General features: G+C 36.5%; 1 protein-coding gene across 1 annotated transcript in view; it reads right to left on the bottom strand.

The window, feature by feature from the left end:
- The window catches only part of toc (toucan), a 131738-nt gene extending 113245 nt beyond the window's left edge, over positions 1-18493 (bottom strand). Inside the window, exon 1 of the mRNA XM_074093062.1 lies at positions 18295-18493. Within this exon, the coding sequence (XP_073949163.1) occupies positions 18295-18303 (9 nt within the window). The 5' untranslated portion in view covers positions 18304-18493. The remainder of the gene's footprint in view (positions 1-18294) is intronic.
- Positions 18494-24572: the final 6079 nt, after the last annotated feature.

Genomic DNA, 24572 nt, shown 5'->3' with positions numbered 1-24572 from the left:
AAACATTTGAATCGCGGAAACCATTTTAAAAGTATTGCTATATCATTACGTATCTTTAACACTCACGCAATCCAATCTATCACTTGCCAAATTTATTGGAAACGAATGAAACTCAACGTCTACCTCCGCATGCTACCTATCAGAGCGCAAAAATACGAACGCATCTGCAATACGATGAATCGTTGATGCCGAATGAATCCATAATTGGCTTGGGTGCGGAGAGCATATCACAAAAGAAGCGCTAAAAATATGTATACAGGACTTTATTGCCTGTACATTAATGTCATTTAAACATATTTTTGCACTTTGGCTGTATTCATATCTTTGTTGCTGACTGGACATGAAAAAGGAAAAAATAGCATAGTACGAAAAATACTTTATTTTTATCGCTAATTTAACTCGGTTTTTATAGGTCTTTTAACTGCACTGCGAATAGAACGCACTAGGAATTGAAAATGAATAACAATACGCATGAAAAATAAATAGGATTAAAAACAAATACGCTATTTTTTCTCAATTTTTAAAAAGTATGTCTTATCAAGTTTAAAAAAGATATTTTTCTTTAAAAAGTATGGCAACCATTATTGTAATAAGTATTACACTACTAGTAGTCTTTTCTAACACGCAGTAACGCGTTGACCGTGTTCAAGTTAGAAGTATCTTTATCACTAACTGTTTGGCTAGTCAACGCCCTGTAGATTAGATACGTGCTGTAAAATCGCACATTAATGCGTTGAGCTATTTGGAATTGGCAAGTGCATAGAACGTTATCGACTATTACTGGCCCAGATATCAAACTAAATAAAAGTCCATCAACCAGTTCTTTAACTAGTAACTACTAATAAGTATGAAATTTTGCTGAAAATGTTATTTTTAACACAAGCTATTTCGTGAACTGTTCTTTTTATTGACCGACCGTAGAAACTAACCAAGAATTTGTTATATAAATTACTAGATGATTGTCACGTTTACCCTTGAAAAGGTGAACCAAGAATTAACACAATGTGTAGCAAAAATTCGGCGAACCAGAATTATAAATAGCAATCCAGTTTACGGCGATATTATACTTTAAAACTACTTATGACGAAATTAGGCGTAACCTTGTCTTTATACGACACAATATTTATGTTTATAGACAATAGTCTTAATAACCTATACGTCGTAAACCAGAATAGTGTGTTATCACATCGAATAGGTATAATGTTTGTATAAATTGTGTAACCATATCATCGACAAGACGGCTTCTAGACACCTTATCAAATGAACCGTCTCTGTCATCACATTTGTGACTTTAATGTTTTAACGCTCAGACGTTCGCCATCGCATTCACCATCTCTCTCTATCCTCATTTTACACCATGTGAAAAAAAGAAGTGGTGAAAACGTTTGCGATACCAAGTGTGTTGGACAATGGCCTGTTGTTGCTGCTCGGCAAATCCGAGTTAGTTTCTATCCTACCACTTCCATAAACCGCATTAAACACTACTGCACCTTAGGTGGTTGCCAGAACGATTTCTTTGCATCATGTTTAGAACATTCAAGCATCTAGAATTCCTCTTGTCGATGCAAAAACATCACTGCCCTGCCTCAGATTGTTGCCAAACCATTTTCCTTAAAATAGTTCTAACATTTGACATCCGGAGGATGTCTTGTTGATGCACGAACAACACTGCCCTACTTGAGAATGTCGCGAGAATGATTTCCTTGCAAGAGTCTCACATTAGGCGTCTAGAGTCTATTTTATCGATTAATCTAATGAATCAGCATTGAATCTTACAACATCGTTTTATACTTAATCAACTACAAAAAGACGTGTATAGGTATGAGGTGGCATGGGCCGGGCCGCATCGCTCGAAGAACAGAACATTTGGGGGAGAAAAGTCTTCCAGTGGCGACCACGAAGTGGAAGATGAAGCGCTGGTAGGCCAACCACTAGGTGGGCTGACGGCATCGCGAGGTTTTGCGGGCAACTGGTGGATGCTGGTGGGTGGATGAAGAAGCGAGTTGTCGCTTATTGTGGCTTTCTAAGGGGGAGGCCTTTGTTCAACAATGGAAGTCTCCCGGCTGATGATGATGATCATTTTTGCTAGTTCGATAGGCAAATATCAAAAATAACAGCGTTTGACAACAACATAAAAAATAATCTTCATTATATTTCAGTTCTGCTTAAAGCCTGAGAACAATATTAATATTGATCGCGCGATTCCCAGAAACCGAAAAGCAAGTCGTGATGGTGCGCGCTAAGTAAAAGGTCAATACGATCACAAAAAAAGACCTGCGCAGGAGCAACTTTAGCAACCAGTTTACTCTCACGTATTACATTATAGATCTAGTTTTTCAAACAAATAGTATTATTAAAAAGTTACACCTAGTCATCACCATCATTCCAACCTAATGACTCACTGCTGGGCACAGGCTTCCTCTCAGAATGAGAGAACTTGGACCGTTCCCATGGCACGCGGACCCAGTGCGAATTGGGAACTTCACATAGTGAATTTCGTATTCAGTAAATTACTTCAATGGTAATTTTTTAATGTAATTTTGCTAGTCCACGACCTTACACCTAATAAATACCTAACGATATTTTACTCAGGTTTGCACTCAAAAATTAAAATTATGTTTGAATAAACTTTACGAAATCTGCTTCGTAACAAGGGCCAAATTCCCACGAAGAATAAAAAGAAATCATCACCCTCATCGTGATCGTCAGCAGACAGGCATCCACTACTAGACGGGGGCACCCAAATGTGATTTAGAAAATCGGTATCTAACATTTTCACAAGTGAGTCAGGATTCACCCTAAATCTTGCTCACCATGAATCCCTGCCACGACCAATGTCTCAGTCGTGGCTAATCTATTAGCATTGGTTGCAGCAGAACGAATAAAATCAATACACGTACGAAATCTGGGCCACGCAGTAAAGGCTGGCTCTACATTGGTGCTGTTCTAGAACATCGTCTCAGTCGCATGTCGCATCATTAAATGGATGTATATTTAGCGGGGAGTGGATATTTCTATTGGCAACTTAAGAGTGAGAGAAGAATAAGGTAGGTATATCTTCGGGTGCAACATTTTGCAATTCGTGTACACAAGCTTTGCCATAATTGACATCGCTCACATAAAATAAAATAGTGATGCAGATGAGTCAAAAGAACAACACCACTCTGTCTGCTCCCTGTCGTAGATGGTGTGTTCCCACCAGTTCTATTGACAGTACTAATAATAGGGTTCTATAATAGTACTGGCAATGGAACTAGTGGGAACACACCTCGGTGTGATCTGTATGAGATTAAATTTGTTTTTATTGACTTTTTGATTGAATGAAAGTAATATTACGAGTATACCAACTACGTTACCTTTACCAGCGTGGTGTTAATGTGAACTCGCCTTTAGCAACTGTCACTAACTAACTAGCGCCGTGAATGCTTTCAACTGAGATCTGACTGATTTCAGATAGTTTAGGTTCCTTTGTGAGGCGAGTTGCTAGCCTAGTTTCATTGGGCCTAATTGTTCTAACAATTAACGGAATTAGGAAAAATATTCATTGTGTGTGTGCGTCGTAGCAAGAATACGTAAACTAGGTATAAAAGTTATACCAACCAAATTAAAAATGAACCAGACCCACAAATACTTATTATAGTTATATATTAAAGTTGGTTGGTGTTAAAAACATGACAGGTACAATCAACCGGTTTGATTCCTAGGCTATCATATAACCTTATCGTAGTAAATCAAGACGATCTGTTTTTCTGAAAGGAAGAAGTCATTGATATTATTGCCATACAAATGTCATTTGTTTGATGCTTAGTATTTGTCTTGGCTATAGCTTACCTACTGTGTATACAGATAATACAAATACAAAATCGTTAAACGATTATCGTTTTAAACTTTCGCTTTTATCGCAGAGCGTGAGTAGTCAATATTTATTTTAAACTTTACCTAACAACGCTGTGCGTAATCCAATAGAGAACTTGTCAGCTAACGAACATTATGTCAAAAGATTTTGTTATTACATGATTTGATAACAATAGTTAAGTAAGTAAAAGCCACATCAAAATTTAATGAGGATAAAAATTCTGCTGATCTTAGCCTTCCGTAGTCAAAATGGTTGAAATTAACATTGAACAACTATTCGTAGTTTGGTCGTGTCTGTCTGTCTGTTCGCTGTTTGACACAGAGAATCTTAGAAAGCTATAATTTAGATAAATTGGTAGAAGATTTTTTATTTTCATTTAAAGGTAGGTCCCTATTTCAATTTAAATTTATATTTTTTGTTTAAATTATTATCATTATTTGTTATTATTTCCTAAGTCTTAAGCGTAAGCAAGATTGTTTTTGGAAAGGTACAACAAACAACTAAGTGATTTAAATAAATAAATAATATAAATAAATATCACGGACAATTCACACCAATTGACCTAGTCCAAAGTAAGCTTAGCAAAGCTTGTGTTATGGTACTAAGCAACGGATAAATATAATTATATAGATAGATACATACTTAAATACATAGTAAACACCCAAGACCCGAGAACAAACATTCGTATTTTTCATACAAATATCTGCCCCGACACGGGAATCGAACCCGGACCTCAAGCTTCGTAGTCAGGTTCTCTAACACTAGGCCATCTGTCGTCGACTAAAAGAAAACTGTCACAGTTACATAGGTTTTAAAGATTTAATCTTAATATTGAACATTCGCCGCCTATTCGCCGGTTCTTTTCTAATAAACCATTCCGTGCGTTCCTGAACAAAAGCAGCTTAGAGATCCCTTCAGGGATAAGTCTGCCTTTGTACTTAATTTTTTTTTTGTAACCTTCTTGTACTTACTTATTTCCTTTTTGTATAAAAAACATTACCACTCCTCGCAGTCGGGTAATAAAGAGTATAAACAAACAAAAACTTAACGAATTCAATTAAATAGTTTGAAAATCATATGTGACCATTATCATTACGACCCATCACAACATCAAATTCAACAGATATCAGCAGTAACGTGTCCATAAGGATGGGAGGCTCAAGGAGGCACATTAAAGCCCTTGGCTGCGAGGACGGAGCTGGGATTCTGTGAAGAATAGACTGCCATTGCCACCACACGAATTCAAGACATTCTCAAACACACCGACAGAATATTTACAAATATCACCCAAGTCCCTACCTTTTTAGGGTTCCGGAGCCAAAATGGCAAAAACGGAACCCGTATAGTTTCGCCATGTCTGTCTGTCTGTCTGTCTGTCTGTCTGTCCGTCCGTCCGCGGCTTTGCTCAGGGACTATCAATGCTAGAAAGCTGTAATTTTGCACGGATATATAAGTAAACTATGCCGACAAAATGGTACAATTAAAATTTAAAAAAAAAATTTTTTTAGGGTACCTCCCATAGACGTAAAGTGGGGATGATTTTTTTTTCTCATCCAACCCTATAGTGTGGGGTATTGTTGGATAGGTCTTTTACCACCTTTTACCATTAGGGGGTTGCTAAAACGATTTTTCGATTCAGTGATTTGTTTGCGAAATATTCAACTTTAAAGTGCAAATTTTCATTAAAATCGAGCGTCCCCCCCTCGCCCCCTCTAAAATCTAAACCGGTGGGTGGAAAAATTTGAAAAAAATCAGGATGGTAGTAAGTATATCAAACTTTCAAGGAAAACTATAACGGCTAGGTTTGCTTGAGAATTATTAGTAGTTTATGAGTAAATTAGCCTAAGGTATAAAATATACCTAAACTTGGAAGATTCCGTATAAAATACGAAGTCCTTAGAAAAATATTACTTAATTTTTTCGTAATGGCTACGGAACCCTATTTTGGGCGTGTCCGATACGCTCTTGGCCGGTTTTTTTTATTCGACTGGATGACAAACGAGCAAGTGGGTCTCCTGATGGTAAGAGATCACCACCGCCCATAAACATCAGCAACACCAGGCACTTCTGTATTATATACTCTGTGCTTGTGTCTAAATAAAAAAAAAAACAAAAGCCAGAGGAAAATATGTAGGTACCTAAATAGCACCAAATATATCTTCAGTCCGTTTGAGGAAGGTCATTTTCAATCTTACTGGCATCTATTTTTTTCCTTCATTGTCTGCGGCTAAAGAAAAATGTTGCGTATTAGTCAAATAATTGTTATTATAATTTCCAAGGTTTGAAGTATCTACGCATTAGTGACTTCTGCTTTACTAACGCAAAGTCAGATCACTTGTGTTAACTCGTGACAATAGGTGATCAATATTCTAATCAAAATTCTACAATGGCAGTCTTTGTATATACTTTGTATTGTTTACGAAAAGTTTTAACAAAGCTGTGGCCTGGTTATGGAATCCGTCGTAATTTTACAGTAATAGTGAAAACCACGATGTAGGAAAGCGCTATTTGAAAATACCTCTCCTGTCTCTCCCTAAGTCCATTGCCCTCTAGTATTTTATATTCGAATTTATCAATTATTTCTTAACATTACACAAACAAACAGAAAAACAAAGTCACAAAAAGTCTTGTATGTTAGCCATTCTCCAGATAGCACTCTATCAAATTTTTTGCACAAAAGCAATGCATTAAATAGTCTCGAGTGCTCAAATTTGGTTAGTGGATAGCGATTAGATCATTCTCCAGATCTATGCAACCGATCTACTGAATGCATCGCTTATTTTTGCTCAAAAGCAAAACGCATGAATTTGTTTGAGTGCCCAAATTTTTACAATGGTTGGCAAGAATTCTCCAGATTTGTGCACTCCATCTATTTAAGACGTCTTTTATTTTTGCACAAAAGCAACGAGTTATTAGACAGAGTGCACTGTTTTGGAAAATGGTCCAAATATAGCAGTTTACATAGATGAAATAAAACAACGAACAAACGAAATAAAATTCGTCAGTATAGTTGAAACGATCATCAACATCAAATCCTCTAGACTAGATGAGAAAATCCTTGGCTCATCGGCTAACTCCAACTCGTTATCTTCGATGTTCTGAGAGAATGCTTTTACTTAATATTCGCTACATGCGCTGGTACTTAAGGCACTATGTAGTAGAAAGTAACATGACATAGTACATTTCGGGCTTTCACGGGACATCTACTACATTTTAAGCATTACTAGCAGCATTTTAAGCATTTGTTTTGAATTCCTTCAACTTCAGTCTTTGAGAGATTTTACGTACTTGCACATTTAAGAAGATTTCGATAAATAGAAGTACCTTTTTGGCGTTCACTAAAGAGTGAAGGATTGGAAATTGAACAGGGGTGGGACAAAAAGTGCGGATGACGTAAAAATGACGTAATCATGCACACAAGATGATGTTTTTATTTAAACTTCCGTGTGACATGTAGTAACAAAGTAGCATTAATGAAGTAACAAAATAATCGTAAATAAATCAATGGAATTCAGTGAATAAAATAAATTTCATATCGTTTAATAAAGAGGTTGATAAATGATGTGATTATTGTTTATGAAAATTAAAAATACTATTTGAAATCATCCTATAAGTGGTTTAACGTCATCGGCACTTTTTGTCCGACCCCTGATAATAAACAATGTCCTTACTCTAAAAGTATTATTTTCATTCCATAAAAGAGATATAAAAAAAGCAATCGATGATTTAATCTAAATATCTCCATCTAGCAATAGGCACATTATAGGGACCAAATATTTTACAATACTTTATAGTGTAAACAAATTGCGAGAGGCACAGTCGTCGTAATAAACATCAAGAGTTGTCTAAGAGCTCAAAATTATCTGAACAACACGCACTTACGCAATTGATAACAAAGTACATGGTGAAGTCATCCGATCCGTTCACCTTAAATCCAAGGATAAGGATAACTGAATCATGAATAACTAATCTAGGGACGATTGATCCAGAGATACTGATTCAAGGGGGACTGATCCAGGGATTCCAACTAAACTAGTTCTGCATGTGAAAAAAATTGGTATTACCGAACCCAATTCGCCATACTTACGAGTATTCCTATTGTACCACCACTTCGATAGACGAAGTAGCACTAAATCGTTGTCAATATTTGTTTACGTAAAAACTAGCCCAATAGCACACTCAAACGTGCTGGGCTGGGCAAGGGTTTCGTAACAACTAAGAGCTATATTTTGACTGCCACGTGTATTTTGTATATATTATGCTGTGCAATAGCTCTGCTGGCTCGTTAATTCCATGGCATACGCATAAAGCTACAAATAACAATAACAAAATAAACTAATTCAATTCAAAATTTAAACTACACGCACACGATGAATTTTACGACGACATGTTGATCAAAGGAGAAGTAGAACGCATTCTGCGACCACAATTAATCTCCCGCAGTACGCCTAAGCAAAGGTATGGCATTACAGAAACGGCTTAAATAGCTGCTCCACATGCAATATACCAATAAGCATATACTCGTACATAATAAGGCTTATTCGATATCGTGATTGTACTTACGAAAATTCTGCTGAATCGAGCATAATTATCGTCGATATAAATGTTGTAACTATAAAATATGTATTGATCGTGATGCAAGCCTGTTTTGGAACGATCAAACTGGACACGCCACTAAAAAAAACCTTGTGGTCTGTAGACGCGGAAACCAGATCCGACCAGTTAATTGGTAATACTGTATAGCTTGCTTCTTCCTTTGGTCTTAGAACTTAGTTCATATTTTTATGGACATAATTTTCTGCCATCCGTCTGTCACAATCCAAAATCATAATAAGTCATCGAAAGAAGAAAGAAGAAATCGTAGGTAACTTTGCCTTTACGATTATGGATCGAGATTATTTACAAGTGATTCATATTCTCAAAGTCCACTTATATTGTATTCAAAGCCTTCAAAAGAACGTCCCAAGGCCTTTATTTCTTAAGCCCTCTTAAATATGCAGTCTTCCTGTGTATTCTGGTTAAACCACAAATGACTCGGCCCTTGAATTAAGGCAAGATCACGACAGTCATATTTACTTTTACCGCGCTACTTTTTGAGTAGTTCACCCAAGTCATTAACGCGTCCGTAATAAAATTCAACAAAATGGGTTCTCAGATGCTTCGCAATTTGCAACTACACATACATTTCTTAGGCTTTTCTTCGAAATAGCTTATTGTGAAGGCTTTCGCACGGTCTTAAATTCTAAATATCAGCTAACGTTTTGTTAAAGTTTTTATGGAACCTAATTGAATACTCTCAAGATACAATGCCATTGTACTTTACATACCACCTAATTTCTCATATTATTAGCTCTAAGCATGCAGGCCATAAAAATAACGAAAAAACATCTTCCTCATTAAGAAATCTATTCAATTAGCAGCGCGTGCAAGAATAGCTTGAAGATATACATCTAACTTAGAGATTGCAATCCGGATAATCCGAAGTTCGAAAATCCGGATTTTTTAGCATTTAAAGCGTGAATTTTAAATCCGGATTTTCAGTTCTAAAATCCGGATAATCGGATTTTTTATTTAATTTTTTTTTATGTTTGTTACCTCAGATCTCCGTCTTTTATGAACCGATTTGAACATTTTTTTCGTTCGTCTAGGAATGCTTTCAATTAGGTCCCATAAGCACCAAATCATGATAATTGGATCCTAGGGAAATCGAGGGAACTCTTCAAATATTGTAGGAACGCCCATGCTAATTTCGATATATGTATATAGGATTAACTCGTTCATTTGCTCTTAAAAATCATCATTTGGTGAAGTGTAACTGATGATGAAGACCAAAATTTGGCCAATGGAGCGACTACTCAATAACAAATACTTCATGGGTTGAGTTTCAAATACTTTAACGCAGTTGCTAAGCAATTTAAGCTCATCGCAATTCATATGGTGAAATGCAACGGGTGATGTGATGAAGCACCAACCAGGACTCATTAATAATGAACGTCTCTGCATCGGAAAAAAGCAATTTTTCGTAAAAGGTGACGAGCAGTTGACATTACACTATTGTATCTTAGATCTTTTACACTAAAAAGCATGAAAAATTTTTTTTTAAAAAAAAATATAACCGATTACAAGGAACCATAAAAGTGGTTTTCTGCCACTCTGGGGTCGGTGCCTCGGCGCGTGCCAGTGGGAGTGATTGAACCCCAATATACTCGTATAGTTGTAGACGGCATGCCTGCCATAGTCTTGCTGTCATGTGCGCCTGACTGAGTTGTCCCCTGTTATGACTCGCCTCTGAATCTTGGAAGATTGCCAATGTCCAACCTGTCCGTAAGAAAGGAAGTCTCCTCTACTCTGTAAGATTATGGAATGTGTTTTAAACAACCGTCTCCTTGCATACCTGAAAAAAAAACGACCATCAATTCGGGTTTCGTCGAGGCCGGTCTACTGGGGATCTTCTTGTGTATGCTACTCGCCTCTGGAGCGAAGCCATTGAGAGACATAGTGACTTGGTGAGGCTCTTTCCGTGTCTCTTGGTATCTCTAAGGGTTTCAACAAGGTCTGGTACGCAAGTCTCATTGGCAAGCTTACGGCATACGGTATTGCTCCTGGGATTTGCACCTAGATAGAAGATTTCCTGAGGAACAGATCGATTCGGGTTGTCGTTAATGGCTCCTCGTCCATACTCCTTGGTATTAGTGCCGGTGTCCTTCAGGGGTCTGTGCTCTTCGCGACTCTTTTTTTGCTGTACATCAACGACCTGCTGGTAACACCCGGTATCTTTGGGTATGGAGATGACAGCACAGTCTCGGTGAGATACTCACCCGAAGCGAAGTCTGAATCAAAGGTCTAATGTTTCAGGGAGTCGATGATCGAGGCGGTGAACTTGACCTTGGAGGCTGTTTCCCAATGGGGTGATGCCAATTAGGTCGAGGGGGTTGCCTCAAAAACACAGGCTTGTCTTTTTTGGGCGAAATGGAGTCCCAAGTTCAACTGACTCCGACTTTCCGGAATGTCCCCGTTCCGATTAACGACCGTCTTGAGCTCTAAGGACTAGATCTCTCATCCAATCTAAATTTCGGTCGCTACATCGAGTCCATGGCAAAGACTGCTGCCAAAAAACTGGGTATCCTCTCCAGGGTGAGACGGTACTTCACCTTGGAGCAGCTCTTAAATCTTTACAGAGCTCAAGGTCGCTCTTGCATGAAATACTGTTCCCATCTCTGGGATGGGTCTGCTAGATATCAGCTGGATGCTTAGGACTCGTTGGAGCGCCGAGCGAAAAGGATCATAGGCAGTGACTCACTCGTAGGGGCAAATCTTCTGAGCCTCGAACACCGTAGACGAGTTGCCTGCCTTTCGGTTTTTTATAGGTTACATTTCAGTGAGTGTGCGGAGGTTTTACATAACCTGATACCCCCTTCCCCTTTCCGTCACCGAACGACAAGGCGCAGCGAGCAGTTTAACCCTAATGTTGTAGACATTCCTCCATTACGCACGAGCACGAAGCGGTTTGCCTCTTCTTTCATTATGCGGACTATAGAGTGGAACTCTCTGTCGAGGTCAGTTTTTCCGGAACGCTATAATCTGGGCATCTTGGCTGGGGCGCCGGCTTCGGACTGGGGAAAGATAATTTATTGAATCAGGCGTTACTTTGCGGAGGTCCATATCAATGAACTAAAATAATTTCCTTGCTCACCCGCGACCTTACGATAGCTAAGCTTATGCAAAATATGCGTGTTCATGCAGTTCCTCCACCTCCACACTGTAAGAACACACACAAATCACACAAACCCATCTATCACCACCACCACACTACACTGACGCGTTTCGAACTCAACCAGAGCTCATCTTCAGAGTGACACAACCGTACACCATGCTACCAGTTGTGTGGTGGTGGTGATAGATGGGTTTGTGTGATTTGTGTGTGTTCTTACAGTGTGGAGGTGGAGGAACTGCATGAACACGCATATTTTGCATAAGCTTAGCTATCGTAAGGTCGCGGGTGAGCAAGGAAATTATTTTAGTTCATTGGGGAAAGATGTTTTCATGGTTTTTCTAGTCAGTTCTATTTTTTGTTAAAATTTTTGTTTGTTGGTTTTTATTGGATTCTTGTCTTATTTTTAATAAAGAAGCCTTAAATTTTGAATTTCTTTCATTTTTAACAAACACAGGCGAAGACCAGTAGGTAATAAAACAAAGTTATTTTACTAGTTATAGAAGTGCTAAACCTTTTTATAAACTAAATATTTACACCTGTATTAAGTTACATAAATTTATATAGAAAATCCGGATTTAATCCGGAATCCGGATTTAAGTTATAGGAAATCCGAAAATCCGGATTTTCCAAAATACGTCCGGATTTGCAATCCCTAAATCTAACTATGACCGTTCTATCAGTGTGAATATAAGTGTTTGTTGTAGATGTGAAATAAAACACACAAAGGCTATAAACGTGACAGTTAAACGTAACTAGTACGTGTAGAAATGGCAAGTAATGAGGGAATCATAGTCCTCTTGCAAGCTGAAGTAATACATGTTCAAACGTAAGTCATAAAATCTCAGTTATATTTCACGTGGTGTTGGGAACTGGATTGAAAGGCACCCAAATGTGCAAGAGTTAAACAATGGGTTGCCAATTTGTATTCTGAGGGCACAAATATTTTTTAGCCTCGTCATCTTTATGTAGGTTTAGATTTTATTCTCTCATAATTTAAAGATGTTAAACAAACACAACTTTAAATAATAAACACAGTTTCAACGTTTCACTTTGAGTTTATGTACCTTTAACGTTTCCCTTGCTTTCTATTGGTGGGAGTGCGAAGCAATCTATTGAAATTATTGTAGGATTCATTAATTAATATAGGTACAGAAATTAGATATTGTAAAAGAAAAGATTTTAAAATAGTAAATAGATAATAACAATTACAACAACAAATGCTATACCCTACCAGGGTTCATGTTAACTTTAAGAGCTTGTTACATGTATGCAATATATAAATAAAAATAAATGAAAAAAAATCGTTAAAATTATCATCCAATAAAGGTGCATTCAAAAATAATGCACCGTAATCGTCCTCAAGAGACATGTCTGCCAAATTTTAAGTCTCTGGCTTCAGTAGTTCAGGCTGCGTGTACGTCTGTCCTGTTAGCCAGTGACGTTACTCTTTTAAAGGTATCAAATAGATATACGTAGGTTCACTTTTACAAACTTTAACCAATCCAAACACCCATTACATTTTCTGAACAATTTTACGTACCAATGCTTTATTTACTCGTTTCTTATTTCACTCTTATATGTTTCCATTCTCCTGCTTTGGCCTGAAGATAAATCCTAGTCTACCTAGAATTTTATTGACCGCAACAGAACTAGACGGATTACGAAAATGCGCACGAGCCCATGTCGCAGTGGCACAACTCAACTCATGAGACGTTTGCGAAATGTTTACTTACTACGCAATAGTTTAAGCGTAGTTTGTATAGATCTTGATCAGTATTTTTTTGATAAAAAGGTGAATATAGCCCGGGGCAAGCTTCGTTGTACTGTAATTTGGGACGTTGATGATAATGAAGTCACTGACAGAGAGATATTCGAAGTCAATGGCTATAATAATAATAATAATAATTTATTTTATTTAAAAAGATAACATAGATCTCATTTTTGTTAGTAGCAATCTTAAAAATAATGTTAGTATTTAAAAACTAAAAACTAAGTTGGATTTTACCCTGAAAATAATTTCGTTTAAAACAGGACAACAAACATGATCAGCTATGAGTAGCTGCAATTGTTAAATATGATTCAAGATTAGACGACAGTCAAAATGGAGGAAGGCGTTGAAATTTTTGAAATATCGGGATCTATAGATAAACGTGGAGTTTGTGAAGTCAATGTAATCATAATTAATAGAGCTACCTCAAAATTACCAAGAATAGTGGCTTCATGACGATGCAATGCATAAAACTCAAATTGAGTTTAGTTAGGTACGTATTAAATTAATTGAAAATAAAAAGAACAATATGATGAGCTTGTGATAAAAACGTGATTTATCGAACGATCAACGTCTCAACAGTGTCCGATTATCCTCGCACCGAAGATTATAAAATTAGCGAAGCCATTTTTGAAACTAACTTTAGACAAAACCCGAATAACTAGCCACTTATCTTTATTTTTTGCGACTAAAAATAACAATGTGATTTTCAGTTTTTTAATGCGCTTCCTCAATTAACAGGTAAATTTAACCAATTGTTTGGAGATTATTATTAACTATAGTAAAGTTGCACATGAATTTAAAATTGAGTGCGAATTGCATAGGGTTTAAAAACGGTTAAAAAATCAAGATAAAAAATTGCTTAATTAAATAAAAAACTACGTTTGTATTAGGGTTCCGGAGCCAAAATGGCAAAAACGGAACCCTTATAGTTTCGTCAAGTCCGTCTGCCTGTCTGTTTGTCTGTCTGTCTGTCAGTCCGTCCGTATGTCACAGGCATTTTACTCGAAAACTACAAGATGTATATCAATGAAATTTGGAGTACAGATGTCTTGTCAAAGTCGCTATTTAGTTTTGTACTTAAATTTAAATTAGCTTGGGCGTGTCCGACACGCTCTTGGCCGGTTTTGAGTAAACGTTCTACCAATAAAAACAAAAAATATATGAGAGTTACTCCATCAGAAATATTTTCTTGACCTGAATATTTTATTGTTATTGACACCATTGGCATTTTAATTTACTGAAGCTTATGGAAGCTGCACTGTATTCTCTCTTGACACTCATTTTACAGTCTGCTACAGATTTTAGCACATTAATGGTTTTCCATCGGAAAAGATCGCAATCAGAACACAACAGCACCTGAAGACCTGAAGCAGTCAATCAATTATATTATAAATGAGTGACATTTTCATATCCATTAATATGGAACTTTATTATTTAGTGTCAAATTTCGAAATGTGTTCGGCTGTACGACGGGTACTGAAGCTAATGCTGGTGTAGCAGATGTTTATGGGCGGTGGTGAGCTCTTACCATCAGGAGACCCACTTGCTCGTTTGCCATCCAGTAGAATAAAAAAAATGCGCAAAAATGACGAAAGTATTTCTCTAGGCAAGAACCAGTGGACCACTCGCGTCGTGAAACCATTGTTTTTTGTCCTTACCAATCTTTACAAAAACACGCTTGCCCAATACGTTAATCACGACTTCGTTCCGCGTCTGGGAACGGTTTACGCTTGACCTTTTCTTTTTATTGATTTTGATTTACTGTAATTCTAATTTAATAGCCTTGTAAATTATACGATACTTATTATCAGTATCGGAATCAACAGTTTGATTTCTTAGTTGTTTTAATGAATTCATTCAGCTATACTAACGTTCTAAAATAACATACTAGATAAGTACTTTGTTGTTGATTTTGCATTGCCTCTGGAGCTATAAGCACGTAGGTTCGAAATTTTAAAACACTTGGAATTTAATGGGTTAGATAAAAAATCGTTTTTAAGATTTCTTTACATTGTTAGTTTGCTACAAGTGCTAGTAATTATGATGGTATTAAGAACGGTTAAAAAGGATAAAGGTTTTATATAAGTACCTAAGTAATGTATATTAAATTTGTGATCCTCCAATTTACTTTATGTTACTGTAGTTTAAATAATTTGTTGTGTTTTGTTCGTGTAGTTATTGTTGTACTTGTATATGTTTCGTTGGGCGCGTTGGCTTACACTGTAAGTGTACCACCGACATTGTCACTTCAAAGTTCAATATCTCAAAAACGGCTGAACTGATTTTGATAAAACATGCCTAAGAACCATAGCTAGAAAACCTGCTTTCAAATAAAAGAACTGCATTCAAATCGGTTCACCCGTTTAAAAGCTACGGTGCCACAGACAGACCCACAGACAGACACACATAGCGGTCAAACTTATAACACCCCTCTTTTTGCGCCGGGAGTTAAAAAGGTTAATAAAGAAATTATTGGTGTAGGAAAATGCCACCCTCGCAAAATAATCCTATGCTATTACTAGGCATACCTATCCTAGAGTTTCAGACTATCGCGTCCTAGACTAACTCAAAAAAAAAACCTCAATGTTCTTCTTAGTCTTAGTTTGGCAAGACCTTGTACTACGATATACTTAATTTAAAAAATATACCTTATATTGTATTCCAATCCAATTTATGACAAGCGTAAACAAAAAACGCCATTAACCCAACCATAGACATTTAGTGATGTGAAAACCTAGAACCTATTGCAAAATAATTAATCTGTTCAGTATATCGATTATTTATTAATTGAATAGATCAACGTATTTTTGACTATTTTATTATTTACAATAATACTTGATTTAATTCCAAAGACTGTTTATTCATTTATAAAAGCAGTACTTAACTATTTTTTAATTTTAAGGAAAGTAAAAAAAAAATTATTAATCCGCGCATTAATCGATTTTCAAAATGTCAAATTTTCCACCATCTCTACGCTAGTCTATGCTACTACAGATTATACACAGTTAAAAAAATGTTTCAATCAAGAAATAACGTCAGATTTTGGCGAAGATTTTTCAAATGAAAAATAAATATTGAAATCAAGTGAATTTTGGTGAAAAAAGTGATAAGACATCTAGTTAAAAGACACGAATTATAAATAAATGTGTTATTGATTCGATCCAGTGGGTGTTTATACAAGAATTTTGATGAAATCGGTTTGTTTACACTTTTAATAAATTGGATAAGCATAATGTATACCTATATAATTTCAGTCATAAAGCATCGGTTTATGAAAAAATCTTCGATTACCATTACGGCATCATTATACCATCTCCATATTCGGAAAGAGGAGTTTTTTGCCCCCAAAACTGAAGCCGAACCGGTGTGAACGTTCTTTGCAACATTTTTTGCCAAGCTCGAGGTTGATCTTAGCTCATCCTTAACCTTTCCAAATTGTATACTTTAGAATTGTTTTTGTTTGAAGTCACATTTAGAAAATAAATGTTTTATTTATTTTTAATACAATCTTTTTTTGTTGACTGTTCTTTTTGTTAACTTTACTTGCATTGTCACTTAAATTACATTTGTGTACAAAATTTTAAGTCGATGCCATTAACCGTTGAAGAGTTCCGTCCTACGGAGACGATCCTGGCCGGACTACCAGGCTATCACTACCAGTTTATTGAATTGTCACGCAATTTGCATAAGTATGTCAAATTTCAAGTCAATCCGACTACTGGAAGTTGGTCAAATTAAACTTGCAAGATTTGACTACAGGCAGACAGACAAAGTTCAATATCTCAAAAACGGCTGAACCGACCTTGATGACACATGTCTAAGAACCATCGCTAGAAAACCTGCTATCAAATAAAAAAACGCATTCGAATCGGTCCACCCGTTTAAGGGCTACGGTGCCACAGACAGACAGACAGACACACACACACACACACAGACATACAGACACACATAGCGGTCAAACTTATAACATCCCTCTTTTTGCGTCGGGGGTTAAAAATATAAAACATTTTAAACATGTAGTTACGCAGTAGGTACGCCATGCTGAATTGCGTAGTAGGTGGAATCTTTTCAGCAGTTCAGTAGACAAAACCAAAAGCTAAAGGTGTATGTAAACATAGCGAGGCAGCCACATCTTAATTTCAATTTGTTACGGAACGTTTCCAACAGACATAACACTTCCGAGTCATTATCAATTAACACTCAATTGAATTAGATTGATGTCTATTTCAATTCGGGAAACCGGCAATAAGATTATGACATCATGAAGTGATACAAGGTTGCAAATAAGTACATTTACCCATCTGACAGGAATTCAAATTATTTTCGTTAGCTAGACTGTTAAAAAAATCCCTAATTTGAGGGTAGATGCCGAAAGGAGTTTAAAAGTAAATAAACTAACGATTTTTTTACTGTAACGGTTAAACATGGAACGTTTAACTGTGTCATATTCCTTAAAAACAATAGCATTAAATACCCGATTGTTAGTTAGGTACTTTGTATGTAAGTATTTATGTGGGTTACGTTACGAAGCTCCGGTAAAAACCTATTGTGTACGTTTCTAGAGGTACCTGCCGAACGTTGATTCGGTGTGATAATTGCTACCAAATTAACAAGTGCTTCGCGCTTCGCTCAATGCCGAGATGTTTGAAAATCTGTGCTACTCAAACATAAATGCCCTTATCAGAAACCAATCAAAAAACAATTTAAGAGAATCGTAAATGCGAAGAATACCCAAGGTGCGGCAAACGTACAAACGACAGTAAATTGAAAGTAATTGACAAAGTAATTGGTCAAACCGACAATGGCTTCCCTAGTTCCAATTCTTCCGATTGAACACCATAATCAAAGTTACGCGTAACAATTAAACCATGTCCTTGGTGCATGGTCATGGCAGTGATTTCCCCTAACATTTTTTGCCGCAGCTTTCGTACGCCAAAACTGAATTTAACTTACCTTCGACATGTTTCCAGCACTAAAACACTTCACTCCATGCTAAATAGTCTTTATTTATGTTACACACGGGCAGTTCTTTATCATTTTAAAACGATGTAATATCGTCAAGCGCGCGATCAATACTGAAGCGGAAAGCCGGTCGCGGTTGGTGCCGAACGAACGAACATTGCTCGACGCATGCGCGGTGTTGACTGACGGTTGCCGGCACTTGGTTGGTACTTGATAGTTGTTGGTTGGATGTACGATGACCTGCGAAGCGAGGCCACCTACACAGCTCATTGCGAACTATTATACATGGACGACACAAGCATTATCTATTATCTATCATTGATTGCTGATATTTATACTAAAGCCGACAAACTAGCATACGGTTCACCTGTTAAGTCGCCTACAGCATCGTCGGAAACATGAAATGACAGCGACAAGATAGTGTGAGAAGAATCGAAGATATCTCTGACTTCGACTGTACGAACTGACTGTACGGGACAAGAAAGTTCGCTAACCGTTAAACCGCAGCATCATCAGCAGCAGCATATCAAAGCAGCATCCGTCGACATGGTGCTGACGGAAATTACTTTTACGTCAAGTAATACAGATAGAACTTGGCATGGCAGCTGGAACAAGATATAATATAATGACTTACAATCCGGCCATTCATACAATCCCAAACCCCTGCTGCAAATGTGTGATTTAAATGCTGTGACCACCAAGCTAAAATACTGGACAAATCTGCCGTCCATGCCTGCATCCGAAACTAGCGGCCTAAACACTTACAGATAGTTGCCTCCCGGCATTCAGAAGCACTGAATGGAAAACTTTAACATGGACCGAGTGGAGTGGTAGAAGCATCACCAGTTGGTTGTTTTTCCATCGTAAACGTCGGGTACACAAGTCGGAAATGAACGTTCTCATTGATCCATCTTTCACATATAATGGGAAAGCTTAATTAAAAAAAAAAACAAGTTATTCCGTCAGTTAGCATTATAGACATAAACAGAGAACTTAAATCATTAGACTTAGGGGCTGTTTCACCATCCATTGATTAGCGTTAACCGAAGGTTAAATGTGATGCCGTCTCCGTCTATTCGAACAAAACAAATAGAGACGGCATCACACCTAACCGCCAGTTAACACTAATCAATGGATGGTGAAACAGCCCCTTAAAATAAGAATGATAAAGCTACAGCCAGTTACAGTTCCGTTACCACGCCGTGCGACACTTTTTAACACGGAGTGATATCACGGGTCTCCACTCCTGAACTTTGATTCGCTTCATCTTTATTGCGTAAGTAGCTTTGATATGTAGGTAAAATAACTAATCAAAAACCAAAAACTGCTTTTACAAATAGAAATCTACTTACACCATCCCAAATTAGGTATCTATATTATTCATTGTCTACATAAATATATCAATTACACTAACACCTGCTTGCACCACGTATTATAAACAACTAATCATCATGCAGTAAGCACTTTAAAATAATGTATCAAAAGAATCGATTGCAGTAAACAGATCCATTACATTGCTGCAGACATTTTGGTGCAGGCAGGGTAGGTACTAAGTTAAAAACCACCCAAGAGCGTGTCGTACACGCCCAGGATAGGGTTCCGTAGCCATTACGAAAAAAATCAAGTAATATTTTTCTAAGGATTTCGTATTGTACAAAAAATACAAAATATTTTATTTAAATAAACATAGGCAATACAAGAGAAATATCCATCAGACTCCAAACTAGGCTGAGCCTGTACTGACTGTGTACTGAATCTTCCAAGTTTAGGTATATTTTATACCTTAGGCTGCTATTTACTCTTAGGGGCTGTTTCACCATCCATTGATTAGTGTTAACTGACGGTTAAATGTGATGCCGTCTCTGTCTATTCGAACAAAACAAATAGAGACGGCATCACATTTAACCGTCAGTTAACACTAATCAATGGATGGTGAAACAGCCCCTTAAACTACTAATAATTCTCAAGCAATCTCAGCCGCTATAATTTTCCTTGTAAATTTGATATATTTACTACCATTATGAATTTCAATCGACGCTCGATTTCAATGAAAATTTGTACTTTAAAGTTGAATATTTCGCAAACAGATCACTGAATAGAAAAATTAGCAACCCCCCAATGGTTTTAAAATACCTATCCAACGATATCCCACAATATAGGGTTAGTCGAGAATAAAAAAATCACCCCCACTTTACGTCTATGGGAGGTACCGTAAAAAAAAATATTTACTTTTTTTTATTGTACCACTGTCGGCGTGACAGATATGTATATTCATATCAAATTACAGCTTTTTAGTACTAACGGTCTCTGAGCTTACCCGCGGACAGACAGACGGACAGACATGGCGAAACTATAAGGGTTCCTAGTTGACTACGGAACCCTAATAAAGTAAAGCGTCTTAGCCTGAGCCTGTTTGACACTTTCATAGTAAAATTAGACACTGTCCAAGTTTTAGGTCCAAGTAATAAAAAAGGCTCAAGCTGATGTTTAAGAAAATCCAACTTGAGTTCTAATCTTTTTTTAGGCAGAAATAAATCCTGGATGACCTTGTGCATACAATGGGACAAGGTCATTGGTCCCAGTTTACGGAAGGCACACCATTTTCGCGGCCCTTTCTTTTAACTTTGATAAAAAAAAACATCAGTATAAAAATGGATCTATTTTGAAGATCAAGCTGAAAATAAAAGTGAAACTCAAAGTATATAAAGAAAAAAATCGTCACCATTATAATATACATAGCGGCACAAAATTTGGCCCAGTCTACATACATTTACTGCATAAATTTGTGGGCCAGATTGTTTTCCACTCAGTATATTATTATACCTAATAAAACTAATCTATTTAAAACTTTATGAAACATCCAAAATTGAAGACTTGAAGATTGATATTTGAAATTCACCACGAGCTTTACGGTGAAGGAAAACATCGTGAGGAAACCTGCACAAACCTGCGAAGCAATTCAATGGTTTGTGTGAAGTTCCCAATCCGCACTGGGCCAGCGTGTGAACTACGGCCCGAGCCCTCGCATTCTAAGAGGAAGCCTGTGCCCTGCAGTGGGACGTAGGTATATAGGCTGGGATGATGAGCTAAGTACAACAAGTATGTATTTGTCTTGCTTTTTCAATTAGGTGGTTTATTGAAGTTACTGAAGCTTATTGAGAAAGCAAAATACGATTGTAAAACATTATCACTACATTTTGTACGTATTTGTAGGATTTGTAGGTACGTGATGAAAGTTTAGCGGGTTTGATATGTATGTATGTTTTCATCTCCCCTGTTCGGAAAGTTTAATTTTCATGGGTAGATAGCCGGGTGGAAAATTGCGTTTTCATCTCTAGGGTGGAAAGTATTTTTTTTTTAATTTTTCGATTAGCCACGGAGTCGAAGGTAATTGAGTTAGGTACGTCAATGACACTTTTTTTCACCTTTCGGCATGGCCATCTAGATGCACGTCGTGACCAAGGAGCTTATATACAACACTGGAGGTTGAACGCAGAACATCCGTTTGAAACACGAAATTTGATCTTTATTACGTCACGAACATATTCCATCTCTTTCTTTAGTTAGGTTAAGAAAGTGATGGAAGTCATACGTGAAATGTGAAAGAAAGAGATGGAATATATAAATAAGTAATAAAGGTCAAACTTCTTCGTTCGGCGTTCAACCTGCAGTTTTGTATAATAATATACTTAAGCTCCTTGGTCGTGACCAACTCGATTTTTTTTTATAGTCGGCCGTGGCATTCTCATTTTTTGTAGTATTTTACTTTCCTCACAGTCGAAATGAAAAGTAAAGTGTCTAATTCGGGTGAAATTACCCATTTACCCTCGAACTATTGGCACTCTCAGCTCATGTTGGTTATCAATACTAAAACTCTTTATTGTATAAAAGAAAAGAAACAAAACACAATTAACAGACTTTGAGATAGGGTAGACCGGGGACAACTGAAACGATTTGGCTTTAATCGCCTGTAACTTTTTTATTTTTATGGTTAGAAAGATGTAGACCTAAATTATTTTAAGCTTAGTTATCTGGTTCCTAAATAAGATGAACTTGAAAGGTCTATCACCCATAGTTATTTGACCATAACGTAATAAAGACATTGGGGCAGAGTGGTTCAATTGACCACACATGACTGACAATTGAAACACTATGTGGGGTCAATTGAAACACCCTAATATCTTCGGCACAATTAAAGTAATTTTATCTGTTACATCTTTTTCATCGCTACTATAGTATACAATGAGCTCATCAAAATTCCACATGCGTAAAATAAATATTTTACAACTTATGACCTTCTGAACATCTCGATTAAAAAAACGCGCATAAAAAAAAGTATAGGACTTTTAGCTGTCTTTGTTGCTGCTACCTTATACATTTAACTTAATCGAAGTAGTTATGATTCAATAGTAAACAAAACAATACAGAATTAAAGTGGAAAAAGCATGTTCATTTTTCATACAAAAGTGCTTGTTTCAATTATAACAATGTTTCAATCATAACCACTCCGTATACTTAGTATAGATAGGTACGTCCGTACCCTGTGACAACGAGTGCTGTAAAGAACCCGTAACGTCGGGATGCAAAATTAAATAATAGACTCAAGATATTCAGTTTAAATTGTTTTATTTATAAAAATATTTAAGAGTTCATATGCCATGATGAAATAAAAATGTTCTTTAACTTTTTCTGATATATTTTAAGAGCGTTTATACCTGCTGAGCTGGCAACGTAGCATTTTTGTTAGTTTTTCTCGATTATTCCATAAAAATTTAATGAAAATTAAAAATGTGGTCTGTTAGAACTGTTCTTAATATATAAGTTAATGTGTCTACTCCAATAATTATTCGTGATAGACTTTTATATTCTTAATAAACGAAAAAATGTTTATTAACGGTTCCTAAAGAAAATAAAAGCCTATCACGAATCATTATTGCAGCAGACACATTATATATTAACAACAGTTTTATCAGAATACATTTTTAATTTTAATTAAATTTTTACAGAATAATCGAAAAAACTAACAAAAATGCAACGTTGCCAGCTCAGCAGGTATAAACGCTCTTAACAATAACCAACCATCTCTATTAACAATTGTAGGTACTTACCTACTAATAGTCAGTCTCGTGAAAATACTGAAGTATGTGTAGTTTATACCTAACGCCTTTAGGCGAATTTGAAAAAGGAATATTATTAATTGCACATCAAATAATAATTGCCTATCAATTTATTCTCATCATTTATATACCTTTGTATGTACATCAATTAAATTATTTCAATACAAATAAACTAAATGTTTAGCAAAACTAGTAGGTACTGCAGATAATTCGAAAATATATCAACACAAACTATACAAAACATCAAAAATACTGACTGCACAGCAAAAATACTGACTCCACAGCCCACCCGGCCCCCTCTATATATACGCCTATAAGGAGCGTTAGGTACAATTGCGACCACAACGCGACGCGCAAGCCGAGCGAGCAAAGCGAGCGCGCCGCGGCAGCGGCCGGCGAAGCGCCAGAACCTTATTTATTTGGCCCTACTAGTGCTGGTTATGTAAAAAGTATATACATGCTGAAAATAAATTGATAGGTAATTATATTTGATGTGCAAAAATAGAAGCTATATTTAAAAAAAAAGTTACAAGGTTTTGTATTTTTTTTTGTATTAAGTACGTAATATTTTGGGTGGATTATTTTGCTGTGCAATCCGTAATTTTGATTCAGATTTTTTTTTGGATAAAAAAGTTTTTTTTGATGTGCGTTTTAATACTATCCTTTGAAAAATATATTAAAAAGTATTATTATTTAGCGGTTTTAATTTGACACTACTAAATAAAATATTTTTAACTGGGTCAAAAATAGCAGAAATGTTAGAAATGTTTGTGAACAGCATGTGCATCAAACACAGAACCTCCTTATATTTGAAATGGGTTACTTTTGGGGACGATTAAAACGCGTGGACGATAGAAACGTTTCAATCGTCCACAAGCAAGTTGTTTCTACCGTCCCCACATCACATTTTTTAATTCAAGGTCAAATATTACTCATCAAAGACACTCTAAAGCTGATCCATAACAATCAAAACACGCGTTTATTCCTTACTATAACCCTCCAATAATTTAATCAGTCAAAATACAAGAGTAAACAAAGTTATAAGAAAACAAAGTAGATCACAAATAGTTACTTTTGACTGCGAAAAATTTCGATGGCTCCTTGACAAGTCCACGCCGTTCGGTCGCTCGAGCGCTATTGGTCGGGGATTCA

The sequence above is a fragment of the Choristoneura fumiferana genome, chromosome 10, assembly GCF_025370935.1.
Source record: "Choristoneura fumiferana chromosome 10, NRCan_CFum_1, whole genome shotgun sequence".
Lineage (NCBI taxonomy): Eukaryota > Metazoa > Arthropoda > Insecta > Lepidoptera > Tortricidae > Choristoneura > Choristoneura fumiferana.
This window is presented reverse-complemented; position numbering and strand designations above follow the sequence as displayed.